At 44.3% G+C, this 17,254-nt stretch overlaps 1 protein-coding gene across 12 annotated transcripts in view; it reads left to right on the top strand.

The window, feature by feature from the left end:
* SPATA18 (spermatogenesis associated 18) overlaps positions 1–17,254 on the top strand; it is a 50,519-nt gene that overhangs the window by 1,150 nt on the left and 32,115 nt on the right. For 2 of the 12 annotated variants that reach the window (XM_006113468.4, XM_025179928.2), the window contains exons 1-3: positions 6,601–7,289; positions 14,269–14,398; positions 14,493–14,608. In XM_006113468.4, the coding sequence (XP_006113530.1) occupies positions 7,203–7,289; positions 14,269–14,398; positions 14,493–14,608 (333 nt within the window). In that variant the 5' untranslated portion in view covers positions 6,601–7,202. Of the gene's footprint in view, positions 1–6,597; positions 7,290–11,099; positions 11,248–14,268; positions 14,399–14,492; positions 14,609–17,254 lie in introns of those variants that run through there. The other 10 variants (XM_075930440.1, XM_075930439.1, XM_025179934.2 and 7 more) reach the window with 9 other exon arrangements.

The following is a 17,254-nucleotide window of genomic DNA, read 5'->3' as shown; positions in this document are numbered from 1 at the left end:
CGGATTTTGGGGGCTATATGGTCACCATACCCATGGGGGGGGGGGGGGAGAGTATGATGTACAGACGTCTTCCCCAGCAATCTACTCCTGGTGAGTGTGACACTCAACTAGTCTTCCTCCTATGACACACAGCAGATGAGTTTGACACCATCCATTTCAAACTTTCAGCCCCAATGAGTCTGATACGTAAATTCACTTGAAATTCTGTGCTGGCTTCTTTCCTTAAATTTGAATCTCATCTGGCAGGAGAGGACTGACACAAATCTTCCTGTCTCTGTGCTCTGTTCCCAGATGACCCTCTTTATTGTCCTCTTGACATTCAAGTTATACAAGTGTTGCTAAGCTAAAGTGTCTGAGAGAGACATACCATTCAGTCATCTGCCTGAGTTAGGACTTGAATCTGAATGGGGCTGATGCACAAATTCTACATGCTCCCAAAACACCCAGCTGGGTCTAAATTCTGCAGAATACTGCACCTTGCTGAGTTTGACTTGTGTAATCGTAACCACCATCAAGGCGGATTTGGTCCTCGGGAGCTGACTATAGGAGCTTCTACCCTCTGAGCTAAAAGCCAGCTGGCTCCCAGCCCATGCTGTAGCGGTCTCTTGATCTTAACTGTTGCAGTGGTCTAGGTGCCACTTGCAGTACTCAGTAAGGGTACTTGCAGTACTCCTTTGGCGAAGTGTCTGAGACGTTTGTCCAATGTACATAGCAGACGGACACTTTCGGCACATGATAGCATAAATTATATTTCTGGATGCGCAGGAATATGTGTTCTTGATCTTATAACTCACTTGGTTAGGTCCAATAATGGTATCAGCAGAATGAATATGTGGACAAAGCTGGCAACGGGGTTTGTTGCAAGGGAAGGTACCAGGGTTGGTATTAGTATGGTATGTCCTGTGGTTGTTGGTAAGAATCATCTTGAGGTTAGGTGGTTGTCTATAGGAGACTATAGGTCTGTCTCCCAGAGCCTCTTGGAGTATGGTATCCTGTTCCAGTATAGGCTGTAGTTTATTGATAACGTGTTGGACAGGTTTAAGTTGGGGGTTGTAGGTGATGACAAGTGGTGTTCTATTGTTGGTTTTCTTGGGTCTGTCTTGAAGTAGATGGTTTCTACGTATTCGTCTGGCTCTTTCAATTTGCTTTTTTATTTCTCCGGGTGGGTAGTTGAGATTTATAAATGCTTTGTAGAGATCCTGAAGCTTCTGGTCTCTGTCAGTGGGATTAGAGCAGATGCGGTTGTATACTTCGCCAAAGGATTAATGCCCACAAAACATATATCAGACAAGAGCACAAAGAAAAAACTATTTCTTGCCATTTCAACCAGAAAGGACACTGTCTCAACGACTTCACCACCTGCGTTCTTCTACAAAGACCTTTTACATCTGCACTTGAAAGGGAATCCTCTGAACTGTCATTCATGTTAAAATTCGACACTCTCCGGGGGGGGGGGGGGGGGGCGGATTGAACAAAGACCCCAACTATCTTACCCATTACCAGGATAGCTTCCCCAATTATCACCTCTAATACCATTAGCTCACAGACATCTAACTTTCCCCACCTCTAATATCATTAATTCACAGACACTTACCTTCCTTCCTTCGTCCCCCGCCCCCCTGCATCCCCCTTCTGTTCTGAAATGTGATTTGTCCTTTTCATATGTGTTCATTTTTTTTAATTGTATCCTTTGCTATATATGGTTGTGACTATTTTCTTCCACTATTTGATCTGAGGAAGTGGGTCTGGCCCACGAAAGCTCATCATCTAATAAACCATCTTGTTAGTCTTTAAAGTGCTACATAGTCCTGCAGTTTGCTTCAGCTACACCAGACTAACACGGCTACATTTCTATTACCTCTCAATATAGGTACCCACCTTCTCATGTTTCTTGCTCACAACATAATGCATCCCAGAATCATGTTTCCTTTTTTTTTTTTTTTTGCAATAGCATCATACTGTTGGCTCATATGTTGGTCTTTTGCCATACTTTTTACCTTTCCTATGCAGCTGAATAAGTTGCTTTTGGGCCCTTAATAATGTCCCTTTGAAAAACTGCCAACTCTCTTCGGCTGTTTTTCCTCTTAGTCTTGTTTCCTATGGGACCTTTCCTACCAGCTCTATGATCTTACCAAAATCTGCCTTCCTGAAATACATGTCTCTATTTTACTATTCTCCCTTCTACCATTCCTTAGAATCATGAACTCTATGATTTCATGATCACTTTCACCCGCGCTGCCTTCCACTTTCAAATTCTCAACCAGTTCCTCCCTATTTGTTAAAATCAGATCTAGAAGAGCTTCTCCCCAGTAGCTTTTTCAACCTTCTGAAATAAACAATTGTTTTCAATGCAGTCCAAGAACTTATTGGATAGTCTGTGCCCCACTGTATTAGTTTCCCAACTACAGTAGACTTCCAATAATCCGGCACCTTTGGGACCCAGGTGGTGCCGGATTATTGGATATGCTGGACTATCGGGAGGTACTCCGGGGGGGAGGGTGCTGTTACAGGTATGCCGGGACCTGCACTGCATCAGGTGGGGGCGGGGAGGACAGGGGCTCTGCGGGGAATGGCGCGGCGAGGAGCAAACCCTCCGCTGTTTTGCAGGAAGGCAAAGCCTGCAAGCAGCGGCGGTAGAGAGGAGGTGAGAGGCAGGCAGCTGCTTCAAGAAGTTGTTAGTCAATTACAGTACCGCCGGGTGGATCTGCAGGTGACAGGCTCGCAATTTATTTTTCCTCTACTGTCTCGGCAGGGGCGGGGGTCAGCGGGGAACGGGTGGATCCGCAGGTGACAGGCTGCTGCTGAAACTGACAAGTGATCTTTTCCCTTCCCTGTCCTTGCTGCTTTTACCAGTAGACTCCCGATAGTCCAGGATCACTCAAGCTCACTCACTTTCTCTTTTGATCCTGGACTATCGGGAGTCTACTGGTAAAAGCAGCAGGGACAGGGAGGGGAGACGATCTCTTGTCAGTTTCAGCAGCAGCCTGTCACCTGCAGATCCACCTGTTCCCCGCCGATCCCTTCCCCTGCCGGAGACAGTAGAGGAAAGATAAATTGTGAGCCTGTCACCTGCAGATCCACCCGACTGTACTGTAATTGACTAACAACTTCTTGAAACAGCTGCCGTAGCATTTCCGGGTTCCAGTTGGTGCCGGACTATCGGGAGTGCCAGATCACTGGATGCCTGACAATTGGAGTTTTACTGTAACTAACTGGATAGTTGAAGTCCCCCATTACCACCAAATCCCGTACTTTAGATGATTTTGTTAGGTGTTTAAAAAAAGCCTCATCTACCTCTTCTGCCTGGGTAGGTGGTCTGTAGTAGACCCATAGCATGACATCACTCTTGTTTTTTTACCCCTTTTAACCCAGAGACTCTCAACAAGTTTGTCTTCTACATCTATCTCCACCTCAGTCCAAGTGTATATATTTTTAATATATAAGGCAACACCTCCTCCCTGTTTACCCTGTTTATCCTTCCTGCGTAAACAGTACCCTTCTATACCAATATTCCAATCGTGTATTATCCCACCCAATCACTGATACCAACTATGTCATAGTTGTGTTTATTTATTAGCACTTGAAGTTCATCCTGCCTATTACCCGTACTTCCTGCATTTGTATATATAGGCATCTAAAATACTGATTTGATCTTGCCTCCCAGTTCTGCCTTGTCCCTCCTTTTTTCTGCTGTTATAGCCCATGCACCCTCCCATTTCTCACCCATCTCCCAGGTCTCCATGTTCTTCATTTAATTGTGGTCACCTGCTCCTGTCGAACCTAGTTTAAAGCCTTCCTCACTAGGTTAGCCAGTCTCCATCCAAATACAGCCTTCCCCTCCCTCGAAAGGTGAATCCTATCCCTGCTTAGCAATCCTTCTTGGAATAGCATCCTGTGGTCGAGGAAGCCAAAGCCCTCCAGGAGACACCATCTTCACAGCCAGGCATCCACCTCCAGGATGTACTTGTCACTGCTTGGGCCCCTACCTTTGACAGGAAGGATTGAAGAGAATACCACCTGTGCTCCAAACTCCTTCACCCATATTCCCAGAGCCCTGTAGTTACTCTTGATCTGCTCAGTGTCACACCTTGCAGTATCATTATTGCCCATGTGGATGAATAGCATTGGTAGTAGTCAGAGGGCTGGATAATGCTTGACAATGCCTCCGTAATGTCTCAGATATGGGCCCCTGGCAGGCAGCATAGCTCCCAAGGTCTATCTTCTGCTTCAGTTCCATGAATATCACATTGGACAGTGGAATTGTGACATCAGAGTTAAGTCAACAATCATTACTTTTCTCTCTTTTGGTCTCTCTCCCCAGTGAGATTGTGATATTAGAGCTAATAAGCATTTCCTGTTTGGCCAGCATGGCGAACCCAGCAGCACACCTCAGTGGCACAACCCACTATGAATGCCCTGTGTTGCAAATGAACTCCAGCATGGAGCATGCAGGAGATATTGGATCGGTCTGCTTTGTGGGGAGAGAAATCTGTGCAGGCAGGACTCTGAAGCAGCAGAAAAAATGCTGATGTATATGCCAAAATTGCATGGTGGAAAAAGGATACACCAGGGACACCCAGCAGTGCTGCATGGAAATAAAGAAGGTCAGGAAAGCGCACTGGGAGGCAAATGGTTAGTCTGGCCTGAAACAATACCGTTACTTTGAGATCCATTAATGAGTGCTTGGGAAAGTTAAAATGAAACCTTCCCAAGTCTGTGCTTGTCTCCCAGGACCAGAATCAGCATTCCACTCTGTCAACAGGTCTGGCTACTGCCAGTATATGCCAATTGTTCCACTCAGTTGGTTCTTGTGTGTCTGTATTTGTGGCCTTCTCACATTCTTCCTCTTGCCATTGGCTTCTGGCTAGGTTCTGGACAAACTGCAACATAACATGCAAGGTGTTTGCAATACCTGCCACAACAATTTGCAGCTGAGCAGGGGTCCATGCTTGTCATGCTATAGCATCTGCATGGATAACCAGAGAAAAAAGGGTGCAAAAAGATTGCTGTTGATTTCAAGCAGGGAGGGAGAAGATAAGTGCATTATGGGACACTGAAAATATGTCCCCAGAACCACCCACTGCAGTATTTTTGTCTCAACAAGCATTGAAAGCCTAACTCAGAATATAAATAAGCATCAGGAACTGTGAGATGGTTACTCACAATGCATCACTGTAAAAGTGGAAGGTAGCCATAGTAGTGGGGATGCCCTCTGTTCACCTCATGTGCCCAGTGAGACTTTGTAAATATAGAATCATAGAATCATAGAATACTAGGACTGGAAGGGACCTCGAGAGGTCATTGAATCCAGTCCCCTGCCCTCATGGCAGGACCAACTACTGACTTAGACCATCCCTGATAGACATTATCTAACCTACTCTTAAATATCTCCAGAGATGGAGATTCCATAACCTCCCTGGGCAATTTATTCCAGTGTTTGACCACCCTGACAGTTAGGAACTTATGTCCAACCTAAACCTCCCTTGCTGCAGTTTAAGCCCATTGCTTCTTGTTCTATCCTCAGAGGCCAAGATGAACAAGTTTTCTCCCTTCTCCTCATGACACCCTTTTAGATACCTGATAACTGCTATCATGTCCCCCCTCAATCTTCTCTTTTCTAAACTAAACAAACCCAATTCTTTCAGCCTTCCTTCATAGGTCATGTTCTCTAGACCTTTAATCATTCTTGTTGTTCTTCTCTGGACCCTCTCCAATTTCTCCACATCTTTCTTGAAATGTGGTGCCCAGAACTCGACAAAATACTCGAACTGAGGCCTAACCAGTGCAGAGTAGAACAGAAGAATGGCTTCTCTTGTCTTGCTCACAACACACCTGTTAATGCATCCCAGAATCATGTTTTCTTTTTTTGCAACAGCATCACATTGACTACTCATATTTAGCTTATGGTCCACTATAACTCCTAGATCCCTTTCAGCAGTACTCCTTCCTAGACAGTCGCTTCCCATTCTGTATGTATGAAACTGTATGTATGTTCCTTCCTAAGTGAAGCATTTTGCATTTTTCTTAATTAAACTTCAACCTGTTTACCTCAGACCATTTCTCCATATGAATGCTAAAAAGTCATCCTTAATAAATTCAACCTAAATTTGTAGTGTAGATATACTCTCTGTGACCAAAAGTGTTTTGCAGATTCTGAGTAGTCTAGTGTGACTACAGTTTGGGGGACCTCTGTTATATCCTGTCTGCTTAATGTGTGATGCATATTATGTCTGTCTGAGCTATGCCAAATTCTTTAAGATAATATCTTTTCTTTGCTAACAGAAGCATTTTCACAGGTTTCAGAAAGCCAAACAGCCAGATCCTGCCTGGAACACTTTTTGAATCAACTGATCTCTTTGCTCTTAATCGTGTCAGGAGACAGACAGAAAAACTTAGGCGAGGTTAGAGGCAAAAGCAACAGCAGCGGCGCGTTTCCTCTGTCCCGCGGATCTACATTGGCCAGATTTCAGCCTTACAGCCTTGCCTGCTGGATGTGACTGTGTGAGATTTGCTTGCGGAACAAGGCGAGGATAAAAAAAAAGTCCCACGGTGTTTTAATTATCCAATTTAAATTGCACGTGTTATGCGTAACAAAGGCTACTATGTTGTCTTGCGGCGCCTTAAAGGTGCTTTGAACTGAAACCAGCGAGTGTCTCGAAGCGGAAAAGAGGAGAGGAGACGGGATAGGGAGGGAAAGGCGGTATTGGGAAGGGCGTCCTGAGGAAACTACTCGCCTGCACCGCACGTCTTTGACCTGCCCCTTCCCAGATGAAAACACCTTCCTCTGGAGTCTTCCTCCTCACGGCGCGGAGATAGGGATTAGCTAGAAATCCTCCCCGCCTCCGGATTTAAAGCTTCTGCGTGAAAAGGGCGAGGCTGGGCACAGGGAGGCGGGTTCACTGCGTTGCTACAACGAACAAGTGGCCCCTTCGCGCAGCCGTGGCGTCCCTGGCATCCGAGCACAGCACACGTCAGTGTGTCTAACAATCGCGGAGTATAAATGCCCCCGTTAGGCCGGCGGCTGCAGGAGGGAGCAGCGCTGAGCTCAGGCTGGAGGCGGTGGCATCAGCAGCCGCGGGGTCCCCACTCCCTGTGTAGCGCCCTGGGGCTGCTGATGTAGAGTACCCGGGGAGAGGATCATCTGCTAGTCCCCCCAGCCCAGTCCCAGCCACCCATCCTCGGCTCTCCATCGCGGTGTGACCATGGCCGACAGCTTGCGGAGACTGATCAGTAACGAGAGCTGCCGGATTTTGCAGGAGAAGCTGGAGAACTGGTACAAAGATTACCACGTGAGTGTGTGTGTGTGGTTCACACGCGTCTCCTCTTTGTTCCCCGCCGCGAGCCTTTGAAGCGATTTGAATCCCGGGGTTGTTTGGGGGAGTCTAAAGTTGCTGCTCTAGACTTATGTCCTTTACTAGCCTGACGGTCCAAAGAGAGGCGATTTGCCATGGTGGGGAAAAAAGGCTTCCAGCTACAGCGCTGCTTGATGGAGTGGTTGGAATTGTGCCTCTTGTCTCTACATTTGTGTCTCCAAAAGGATTTCGTAGAATGAGCCAGTTCGGGAATTAGCGTTTCAACTTTGTCAAATGAATGGGGGAAGAATAGCCACTATAACTACTGCTACAGCTGTCTCCTATTGTAAATTTAGGCCACTGAGGAAGGCTGTGTTAAGCGGCTGCTAAGTGTTGGATACTTCCAGTGATTTCCCGGGAAAGCAGTAACCAAGGACGCTGGTTTCCAGACATTGTTGTGGTTACTATAGTAACTGACACCTATTGATACTATAAATGCAACATAGGAGGCCAGAGACAACTTGAAGCAGAGACTGCTGATTTTCCCGTTCATCTCTTGTGGCTCTGATTCACTCATCTGATCAGATTAAAGAAAAGATTAGTTGCCAAAATACAACTTCACATCTTTGCAAAATCACCAGGACCACTCTTTCACAGTGAATAATACTCCACCAAAAGAATATTTTTTCCTGGAAGGAGAACAGTGCCCTCCATTTAACTTTATAACTCCTTATAATACTTTTGAAAACACTCTGTGCTAGATATTAGGCAAGCACAATAGCTGCCTTGAAAGCTGTTGAGTATCATAAACATCAAGGAATATAAGAAGACCTTTAAATACTGAGAAAAGTTAGACAAGAAATGTTTTATTGCTTGCCACAACATAATACAGCTTGTTCCGCAAAGATTCTCAAAAGCCTCTGGCAAGGATCTCTCCAGATAGGTCTACACAGCAGCATTATTTCAGGATAACTGACGTTATTCCAAAATAACAAAGAGTGTGTCTACACTTCAAGCCTTTATTTCAAAACAATGTCGAGCTGGAGGACTTCTTACTCTGACTCCTGTAACCCTCATTTTACAAGGAGTAAGAAAAGTCGAAGGAAGAGTGTTCTTCCTTTGACTTCCTGCTGTGTAGATAGTGCCAGAAGCTGAAATAAGCCATTTCAACTTAAGCTGTGCAATTGAGGTAGCTGAAGTTGTATAGCTTATTCAGCACTGCTGTGTAGACATTACCCCCCATCTCCAGTTGCTGCTGTGGAAATGGAATATAATTTTTTTTTGTTTCTTTAAAATTTCAAAGTATGTATAGCTGATTATAGTGTCACACCTTTGAGACATATCAGTTTGAGAACTATGAAATTCTTTTAAAAAAATCAGACCCATTAATAATTATTAGAAATTCAAAATTAGAACAAATGACTTGTTTTTGAAACTCAATTCACTTTACAGTTATTTCATGTCTGAAATATTTTTAAACTATTTTTTTTGTATAACTGAAAAGATAATGTAATTATAACTTAATACCAAAATGAAGTTATTCCTTGCAGATAACAAAACTATTGAACATGGTACTGAATGTTCTTTGTAGCTATTCTGTTAAATGTTGCCTGTGGTACTGTGACAAGTATTGAATGTAGATAAAGTACAGCAGCAAGCTGGGGAACAAAGAGGAAATTAGATTTATATAAAAGGCAGAATTATGCAGACCCTTGAAAGTGAGAACAAGGTGTTTGAACTGTTCCTAAAAATGCAATCATTGCAAGATTCTTATTTCTGGGCCTTATCTTCTTAATATGGAACTGGCAGAGTTCCCCAGGAATTTAAAGACTTGTAACCCTTGAGGGAAACATGTACCAAGATCTGAGAATAAATGTACCCCTTTGAATATTAGCCATTTCTTTTTTGACCTTGGTCATTGAAGGAACTCCCCACAGAAGATTATTTCTCATTAGCCATTGCTCAAGCTCCTTTGAAAATCAAGCAGTCTCCAGGGATCTTTTACCATATCTTCTCTAACTTCTAGTCAGGTCATGTGCATCTGTGCTATGCACCGAGACTCTTGCATTGACTACCTCAACACATGTCTGTAGCTCTTCTGCTTCCGCTTTTTGTGTGCCTTTCCCCCCCCCCCCCCTCCATTTTTGGCACTTGCCTCGGTAAAAAGGTGCAGAAAAGCTCTGATACGTGCTATTTTTTCCTTTGATGTTTTCAGTACCTCCGTACCTTCTGTACAACAGCTGGGTTCTTTTTTCTTTGGTGCCTGTGTAAGCACTGGTCTATATGCATCGACACTTCAGTTACGGTGTCAGTTTTTCATTAGGGTACCTAGCAACCTTCATGGTGCTTATATTTTCCTCTTGGTCTGGCACTTCCTTCAACACACATCCATGTTGGCTGGCAAGTATGGCATTTAAAAGGGAAAGAAACTGCTGGTGGTTTCAGACTCTGTCAGCACAGCCTCACAAAGTCAAAGACTTATCTGTTATATTGATATGCACAGGTACCATATTTCCTGCACAAGTCATCATATGCACTCATCATATGCCCAGACAGTTTCAACTCAGAAGTCTTCTACATCACCAATGTAGCCAAAAGGATGAGATGGCACTGAGTTCAGGCTAATGGGATGAAGTAGAACCTACAAGCAGGAGTTTGAGTCAGGAGGCATCGCAACAGCAGTTCCTTGACATGCCTTTGCCAAAGCCCCTGGACTCCTGGTTGCTCAATATCAAGGCCTCTGTATTTTTTACTCCTGCATTCAGATGCTTGAAGGAGGTGGTGATTGGCAATATGGTCTCATCACTTGTGGCTTCAGAGCATTTCTTGTCTTGGTTATCAGACACCAGAAATCTCTCATTGCAACTGGAACTCTGTTTGCACCCAAATCTACTCTTGCATCCTAAGCATCCATAGCTCGGGCCTCTACTCTGACATCCTGGGAACTCTAGTGCTGCTGCTGTCCATGCTTCCCAGATGATACTCCAGGATCTCCCATTTTACTGGCACAGTTCTTGCCAGTTCTTGCACAACTATTGGAGCAGAGTCAAGCTGAAGGATCAGGCTGTTGAGAGCTGGTCTTTGCATTTAGATTAGCCAGACGACTCTTCTGATGCCAAGTACATCTACTATGAAAATACCATGAGAATGGCTTTGCGGCAGAGGATCGTGCTTTTTTTTCAGTTCTTACAAAAATTTTCCATCACCACTGATTTTTTTTTTCATGGTTAAAACCAGGTCAGATATATACAAATACAGATTAGGAGGTAGCTGAACAGGAAACAACATCCATTCAGTAGTATTGCTGTACCTTTGCATCCTGTTTTGACAAGATAGGGATAAAGCTGTGGAAAACACACCTTCAAGATAAGTTGGTGGTTTGGCCTCAGCACCCAAGATACTAATAATTCTATGCTCCTTTTCAGCAAACACCAAAATTGAAGGATTTGAAAGGTTAATTAAAATCAAGAACATTTCAGTTATAAATATCCATATCATTATTTTTGGTAATTCAGTTGATTGGTGCACTTGTACTCCTGGAGGTGCAGTTATTTCAGATGTTACATGTAAATAGAAATACTGATCATTGTCTGTGAAGACCTCTTAGAGGTTGTGACAGGGCAGAGCCACCCCGCACTGGAGGGCCGCCGATCACCGCCTGTGTGGCGACCAAGGGGGCACGATATCAGCGGTGCGCCAGCTGTTCGGCGGTTGCCGAACGCGCACATGGCGATCAGCTGCCTGGGAGATGCAGCTGCCCGGGAGAGGAGCGGACGGCGGATGGACGCAGAGTGACGTCACCGCCATCGGCATGCCAGCAAGGGACGAGGTCCCGGCGTAGACGCGAGTGCCCAGCCGGGAGATTTAAAACCCCAGAAGGAGCGCAGTAGGGGGAGGGCAGAGAGGAGAGACAGGCCACAGACAGAGGGAGCCTGTGGAATTCTGACCCAGGGAGGTGAGACGGGCCCAAGCTGGCAACATTGCTTCTGCTCGGGGGCTGGAAGCGGGGAAAGGAAGTAGCCCAGGGCGGGCAAAGGGAAAGCTCGTGGACTGGCGCGTTAAAGTGAAAAGCCCCGCCAGTCAGACTGGGCTACAAGTCTAGTCCGCATCCTTAGGGCCCTGGGCTGGGGCCGGTGAGAGGGGGTGGGCCCGGGCCCCCCTTTTCCCCGCGACCCACGCAGAGGGGCATCGAGAGACTGAGCTGCAGAGGGACACGCCTGTCGCAGTGCCAGGTCGGAATATGCCAATCACAGACTGCAACTGGCCAAAAAGGGGCCAATTTCGGGACACGGGGACTTGGGGTGGGGTGGAAGGCTGCACTGAAAGGTGGATATAAGGGACTGATGAACAGAATGGCCGGATGCCCGGTCATAGAGGTCTTCTTGACAGATATAGCATTGGCAGTAGTTTCCTGGGCAAATTTCATTCCAGTAATTCCATCAGATAATGGAAAGCTTTCTGTAATTTGTTTTGCTGCTTTTTGCATTAAGGACATATTGCAAGTTTCTCCCTGTTCTTGAATGCTATTGCCTTGTCAATAGTTCCATACAGCTTACAGGTGATTTTAGCTGGTTTCATACATACTGAAACAAAGCAACCTTATGTGTGGTTTATTTCAGCTAGCCTGCAGAAAATATTTTCCACCTATATAAGATCTTTTCATCCAATGATTTTTGTACCACCTTTTAATCATTAATAAATTTTCATGCCACTTCCTTGAGGTAGGTAAGTATTATTGTATCTATTTTGTGAAAGGGGAAAGCTGAGGCATAGAGATGGTGAAAGATTTTTAACCTAATAAGTCATTGATAGAATTGAAAATAGGACCTTAAATGCCTGACTCCCAGCCTGTAGTATAACTATTAACATGTATTATTCCCCTCCCCACTCAGAGGTATCTGAACATTCTAATGATGGTTTAGGAAGCAGTAATGAAATCAGACAAAGTTATTTAAAAAAAGCTTGATACTGCTCAGGACCAAATTTACACTAACACTCCGTCCCCTAATCCCTAACCAGGAGTTTTCTATCTGCTACCCAAGATACACAAACCTGGAAATCTTGGACAACTCATCATCTCAAGTATTGTCACACTTACAACAGGATTATCTGGCAATATTGACACTCTCCTCAGACCCTATGCTACCAGCAGTCCTAGCTATCTTTGAGACTCCACCGACATTGTGAGGAAACTACAAAACATCAGGAATCTACCTGAAAATACTATCCTGGCTGCCATGGATGTAGAAGCTCTTTACACTAACATTCTACATGAAGATGAATTACAGGCTATCAGGAACACCATCCCCAATGACACCACTGCACACCTGGTTACAGAGCTCTGCAACTTTGTCCTCACCCACAACTACTTCTGATTCAGAGACAATTTGTATCTTCAAGTCAGTGGCACAACTATCGGCCCCCGCATGGCCTCACAACATGCCAACGTCTTCATGGCTGACCTCCTCAACTCTCGCCCCAAGCACCCTTACTCTACTTGCTCTATATTGATGACATCTTCATCATATGGACCCATGGGAAAGACCCTTGAAGAATTTCACAGGGATCTCAACAACTTCCACCCCACCATCAACCTCAGCCTGGATCAATCCACATGAGAGATCCACTTTCTTGACACTGCAGTACAATTACATGATGGACAAATTTCCACTGCCCTATACCGGAAACCTACGGATCTCTACACTTACCTTCATGACTCTAGCTTCCATCCCAGACACATTTCTCAATCTATTGTATACAGCCAAGCCCTAAAATACAACTGGATTTGCTCCAATCCCACAGAGACAAAAACCTACAGGATCTATATAGAGCATTCTTAAAACTGAAATACCCACCTGGAGAAGTGGAAAAAACAGACTGACAGAGCCAAAAAAGTACCCAGACATGAACTACTTCAAGACAGGCCAAAAAGAGAAAACAACAGAATTCCACTTGTCATGACCTACAGCCCACAACTTAAACCCCTCCAACGCATTAACCACAATCTACAACCTATCCTGGAAAATGACCCCTCACTCTCAAAGGCCTTGGAAGAAAGGCCATTCCTCGCCTACAGACAACCCCCTAAACTTCAAAAATATTCTTTCTAGTAACCACGCAACACACCTTCATCATAATTATCCAGGAACCCACCTCTGCAATCAGCTCTTATGCCAACTCTGCCCACATATCTACACATGTGATTTCATCACTGGACCCAACAACATCAGCCACTACATCAGAGGTTAATTTAACTGCACATCCACTAATGTGATATATGCCAGCAATGCCCCACTGCCATGTATATTGGCCAAACTGAACGGTCTCCACGGGAAAGAATTAACTAACACAAATCAGATATCTGAAAAGGCAACACACAGAAACCTGTTGGAGAATGCCTTAACCTGCCCGTGCACTCATTAATGGATCTGCAACCACTGTGTTGTTTCAGGCCAATTCCACAAGCCAAATACACAGGGAATGATTGGAACTTAACTTCATTTACAAGTTTGATTGTTATCAGAATGGAATATCAGCTGGCTCACACATATCAGGGATATCAGCTGGCTCACACACTAGACTCCACATCCTAATGACTTAACTAACCAACCAAACAATGGAGGTGCTAATTGTTCTTATCAGCCTCTTGTAATTTGAACAATCTATTCACTGTCTTTTTTCCCCTTCCTTTTCCCCCATACCCCGCCTTCCCTTATTTATTCTTGGATCTAGACTTTCAATACTCCAGTCATCTGAAGAAGCTGGTTGTGCCCAAGAAAGTTCATGATACCATCTACATGTTTTGTTATTCTTTAAGGTGCTACTAGACTATTTGTTGTTTTTAAGTTTTTTCCAGTTTATAGACTAACTCAGCTACCCCTCGGAAGCTTTTGATCATGTTCAATCTACATCATATCTATAATTACTGAGAAGTCAAAACAAAAAATCCCAAACATTTAATTCTTCTGATTTACAGATTAACACATGTGATCAGAATCTGAACCGATGTTGTGAAATCATAGAAATGAACTCAATGATTCAGGGGCAGCTCTTCACAATCCTCAATCAAACAGCTCGAGAAGGTGAGAATTTTCCATGTCTCCAAGGTTTGTATGTATCATCTCCATTTTCTTTTTAAGTGCAGACTCAGGTTTTATCTTTGCATTTTCTGATATATACCTGGCTTACGTGTTCTTTTAGGTGGCCATTATGCAGGCGTAGAAACAATAAAATCCCGTCTTCTGCCATGGCTGGGGACTTGTTTTTCCAGTACTACTTCAGGAAGGCCCTTTGAAACAAGTCTCTCTCTCATCCAGGTATGCTGAATGTTTATTTTTAAAATGATAAAAATATATAAACCAAAGACTTCCTGTAATTAAAAAAATAACTTTTTTTTTTTTACAAAGGTTTCCCCCCAGTTTGCTTTCTAAACTATTTCCACAGTTGTTAATTGTTACAATTGTCATTTTTAGGTTTTTTTAAAGCTTTAAAAAGGCAATGAAAGAAAGCATGAAAGTTAATTTCACTAAATTAGCTTGGTAGGCCTTAAAGCAAGGGTGGGCAGACTCAAGTACGGAGGTCGGATCCGGCCCTCCAAGCACTTCTCTCTGGCTCGTCCCACTGATTAGCAGAGTGTGCATACTTACAGTCAGCAGTGTGTATTCAACTGCCCCAGCTTGCTCTTTCTTGGAGCTGAGCTGCTACCAGGATTCTCCTGTGAGCTGTGCAGGGTGGGGGTGAGGGGTGAAGGGAAGAGAGGAGTGCTGAAGTCATGGTGTCCCCTTGCCCCTGTATCATCTCTGCAGAACAGGGGTCTGGCAGAGAGAGCCACACAGCAGAGTGGCTCCAGTCTGAAGCATGGATGGTAAGTGACTCAGAGGAGAGCCTACTTTAAGAGGCAGTGGCAATGTCACCATCTAAGATGGTGTTTCTAAGATTTCAGTGCATGTGTGTATCTCTCTCACACACACACTTCCCCCAATACACCATCTCTGAAGAGTGGGGCAGGAAGAAGACAACACAGAGCAGGACAGCTTTTCCTGCCTTAAAGAGACAAACATGGCTTCTTTCAGAATATTACCCTGCAGCACACATACTCTCTGTATCACTTTCACACATACCCAGTGTGTGCCACACTGTCTCTGTGCCATACACACACTGCTCTGTCTGCGCCACACATACTCAATCTGTGTCACACAGTCTGTCTCGCATATAGAGTGTCTCTGTTTTGCACTCATTTTCTCACTCTTTGTAGACCTACCCTTCCATCCGAGGCTCTGCCTCTTCCAAAGGGGGAGAGATAGACTTGTCCACATAAAGTGTCATAAAGTGACCTCCCTGCAAAAATTATTGCTCACTCCTGCTTTAAGCTCTTTTATTTTGTACATGACACTAGTGCCTTATGTACATGTTTATATCAAGGTACATAAAGATGCTAATTATAAGTGTGCGGTTACATCAGCATAAGACTTTACACCAGGAGTTGGCTACCTTTTCAAACCAGAGCCAAACTACATCAAAATTCAGAACAAGTGTTCTGAAAGAGCCATATAAGAATGCCCATCTGCATGACTGAAAATATACAAATTAATATTATTTATAATTGACATGATGATTTATAATAGCATAAATTAAACATTGTACAGGCAGTCCCCGGGTTACATGGATCCGACTTACATTGGATCCCTACTTACAAACGGGGTGAGGCAACCCTGCACTAGCTGCTTCCCCCCAGCAGACCAGGGAGATGCGAAGCTAGCGCCCCCCACAGCAGACCAGGGAGACGCGGAGCGGCTTTTCTCAGCAGACACCTCAGCTTGAGAATAAAGGACTGAGGGAAGTGAGATGTGGGAGAATAAAACTGAGCTCTGGAGAAATGTTTGGCTAGAGTTTCCCCTACAATATGTACCAGTTCCGACTTACATACACATTCAACTTAAGAACAAACCTACAGTCCCTATCTTGTACGTAACCTGGGGACTGCCTGTACTCACAAACTTTATTTAATGGGACTTTTGCTGATGCATCTTTCCACACATTTCTTTGAGGTTTACATCTTAACTGGTCAAATTTAGGTTCATGCATGCATTCAAGCTACATGAGTAATTACACTTTTTTAAAATTTTGAATTTTTCATTTTAATTTAAAAAGTTGCATGTATTCTGGGAATGACAAAAGAGCCATATTTAGTTCCATACTGAGCCATATTTGGCTCAAAAGCCAAAAGTTGCAGACCCTTGCTTTATACCATACCTGTATTGAAAGCAACTTAGTGTTTTGTGAAACTCTTCGACTGTGTTTAGACTATCTAGAGGCAGTGCTTTTTTTGTGATGGTACTACCTGGAACGGCATACCGTCACCTATTTCCTCAGCCCACAGAAAAGGAATGGAATTTCCCCTGCGCGTACTGTCACCTGTTTTCCTAGGGTGGCTTGGGGCGGCTCAGTTCCTGACAGAAGCCTGCTTGGGACATGCAGTGGTTTTTTTTCTGGCTCCCAGCACAGCACTGTGGTTCTTAAAGGGGCCGCAACCGCATTCGGCGCCCGGCACTTTTTTTTTTTTTTGCGCAACAAGTTTGCCCCAGAGTACCTTTTTACTTACAAAAAAAGCACTGTCTAGAGGTATCCTGGAAAAACTCTGCCGTGTCCAGGGAACAGTTTCCGAAAAAGCCGGGTGCGTTTTTTCGCCAACCCTGTATTCCTCATTTTATGAGGAATAAGGGATGTTCCAAAATAGGAGGTTTTTCTGACATTTGGCCCCATGTACACAGGCCAAATGTCAGGAAAGCCTCTTCTGAAAAAATAAGCAGAAAAAGATACACAAATTGCGGTTTGCAATTTGCGTATCTTTTTCCGAAAAAAATGGCAGTGTAGACATAGCCTTCATGTAAACTGATGGTTGGCTGTACCAAACATCCCATACCTGCTTAAAGTTGGTTCTTCTTTTGAAGCTTGGGCTCTGA

This window comes from Pelodiscus sinensis, chromosome 5 (assembly GCF_049634645.1).
Source record: "Pelodiscus sinensis isolate JC-2024 chromosome 5, ASM4963464v1, whole genome shotgun sequence".
NCBI lineage: Eukaryota > Metazoa > Chordata > Testudines > Trionychidae > Pelodiscus > Pelodiscus sinensis.
The sequence above is the reverse complement of the archived record's forward strand: the minus strand, read 5'-3'. Positions and strand labels throughout refer to the sequence as shown.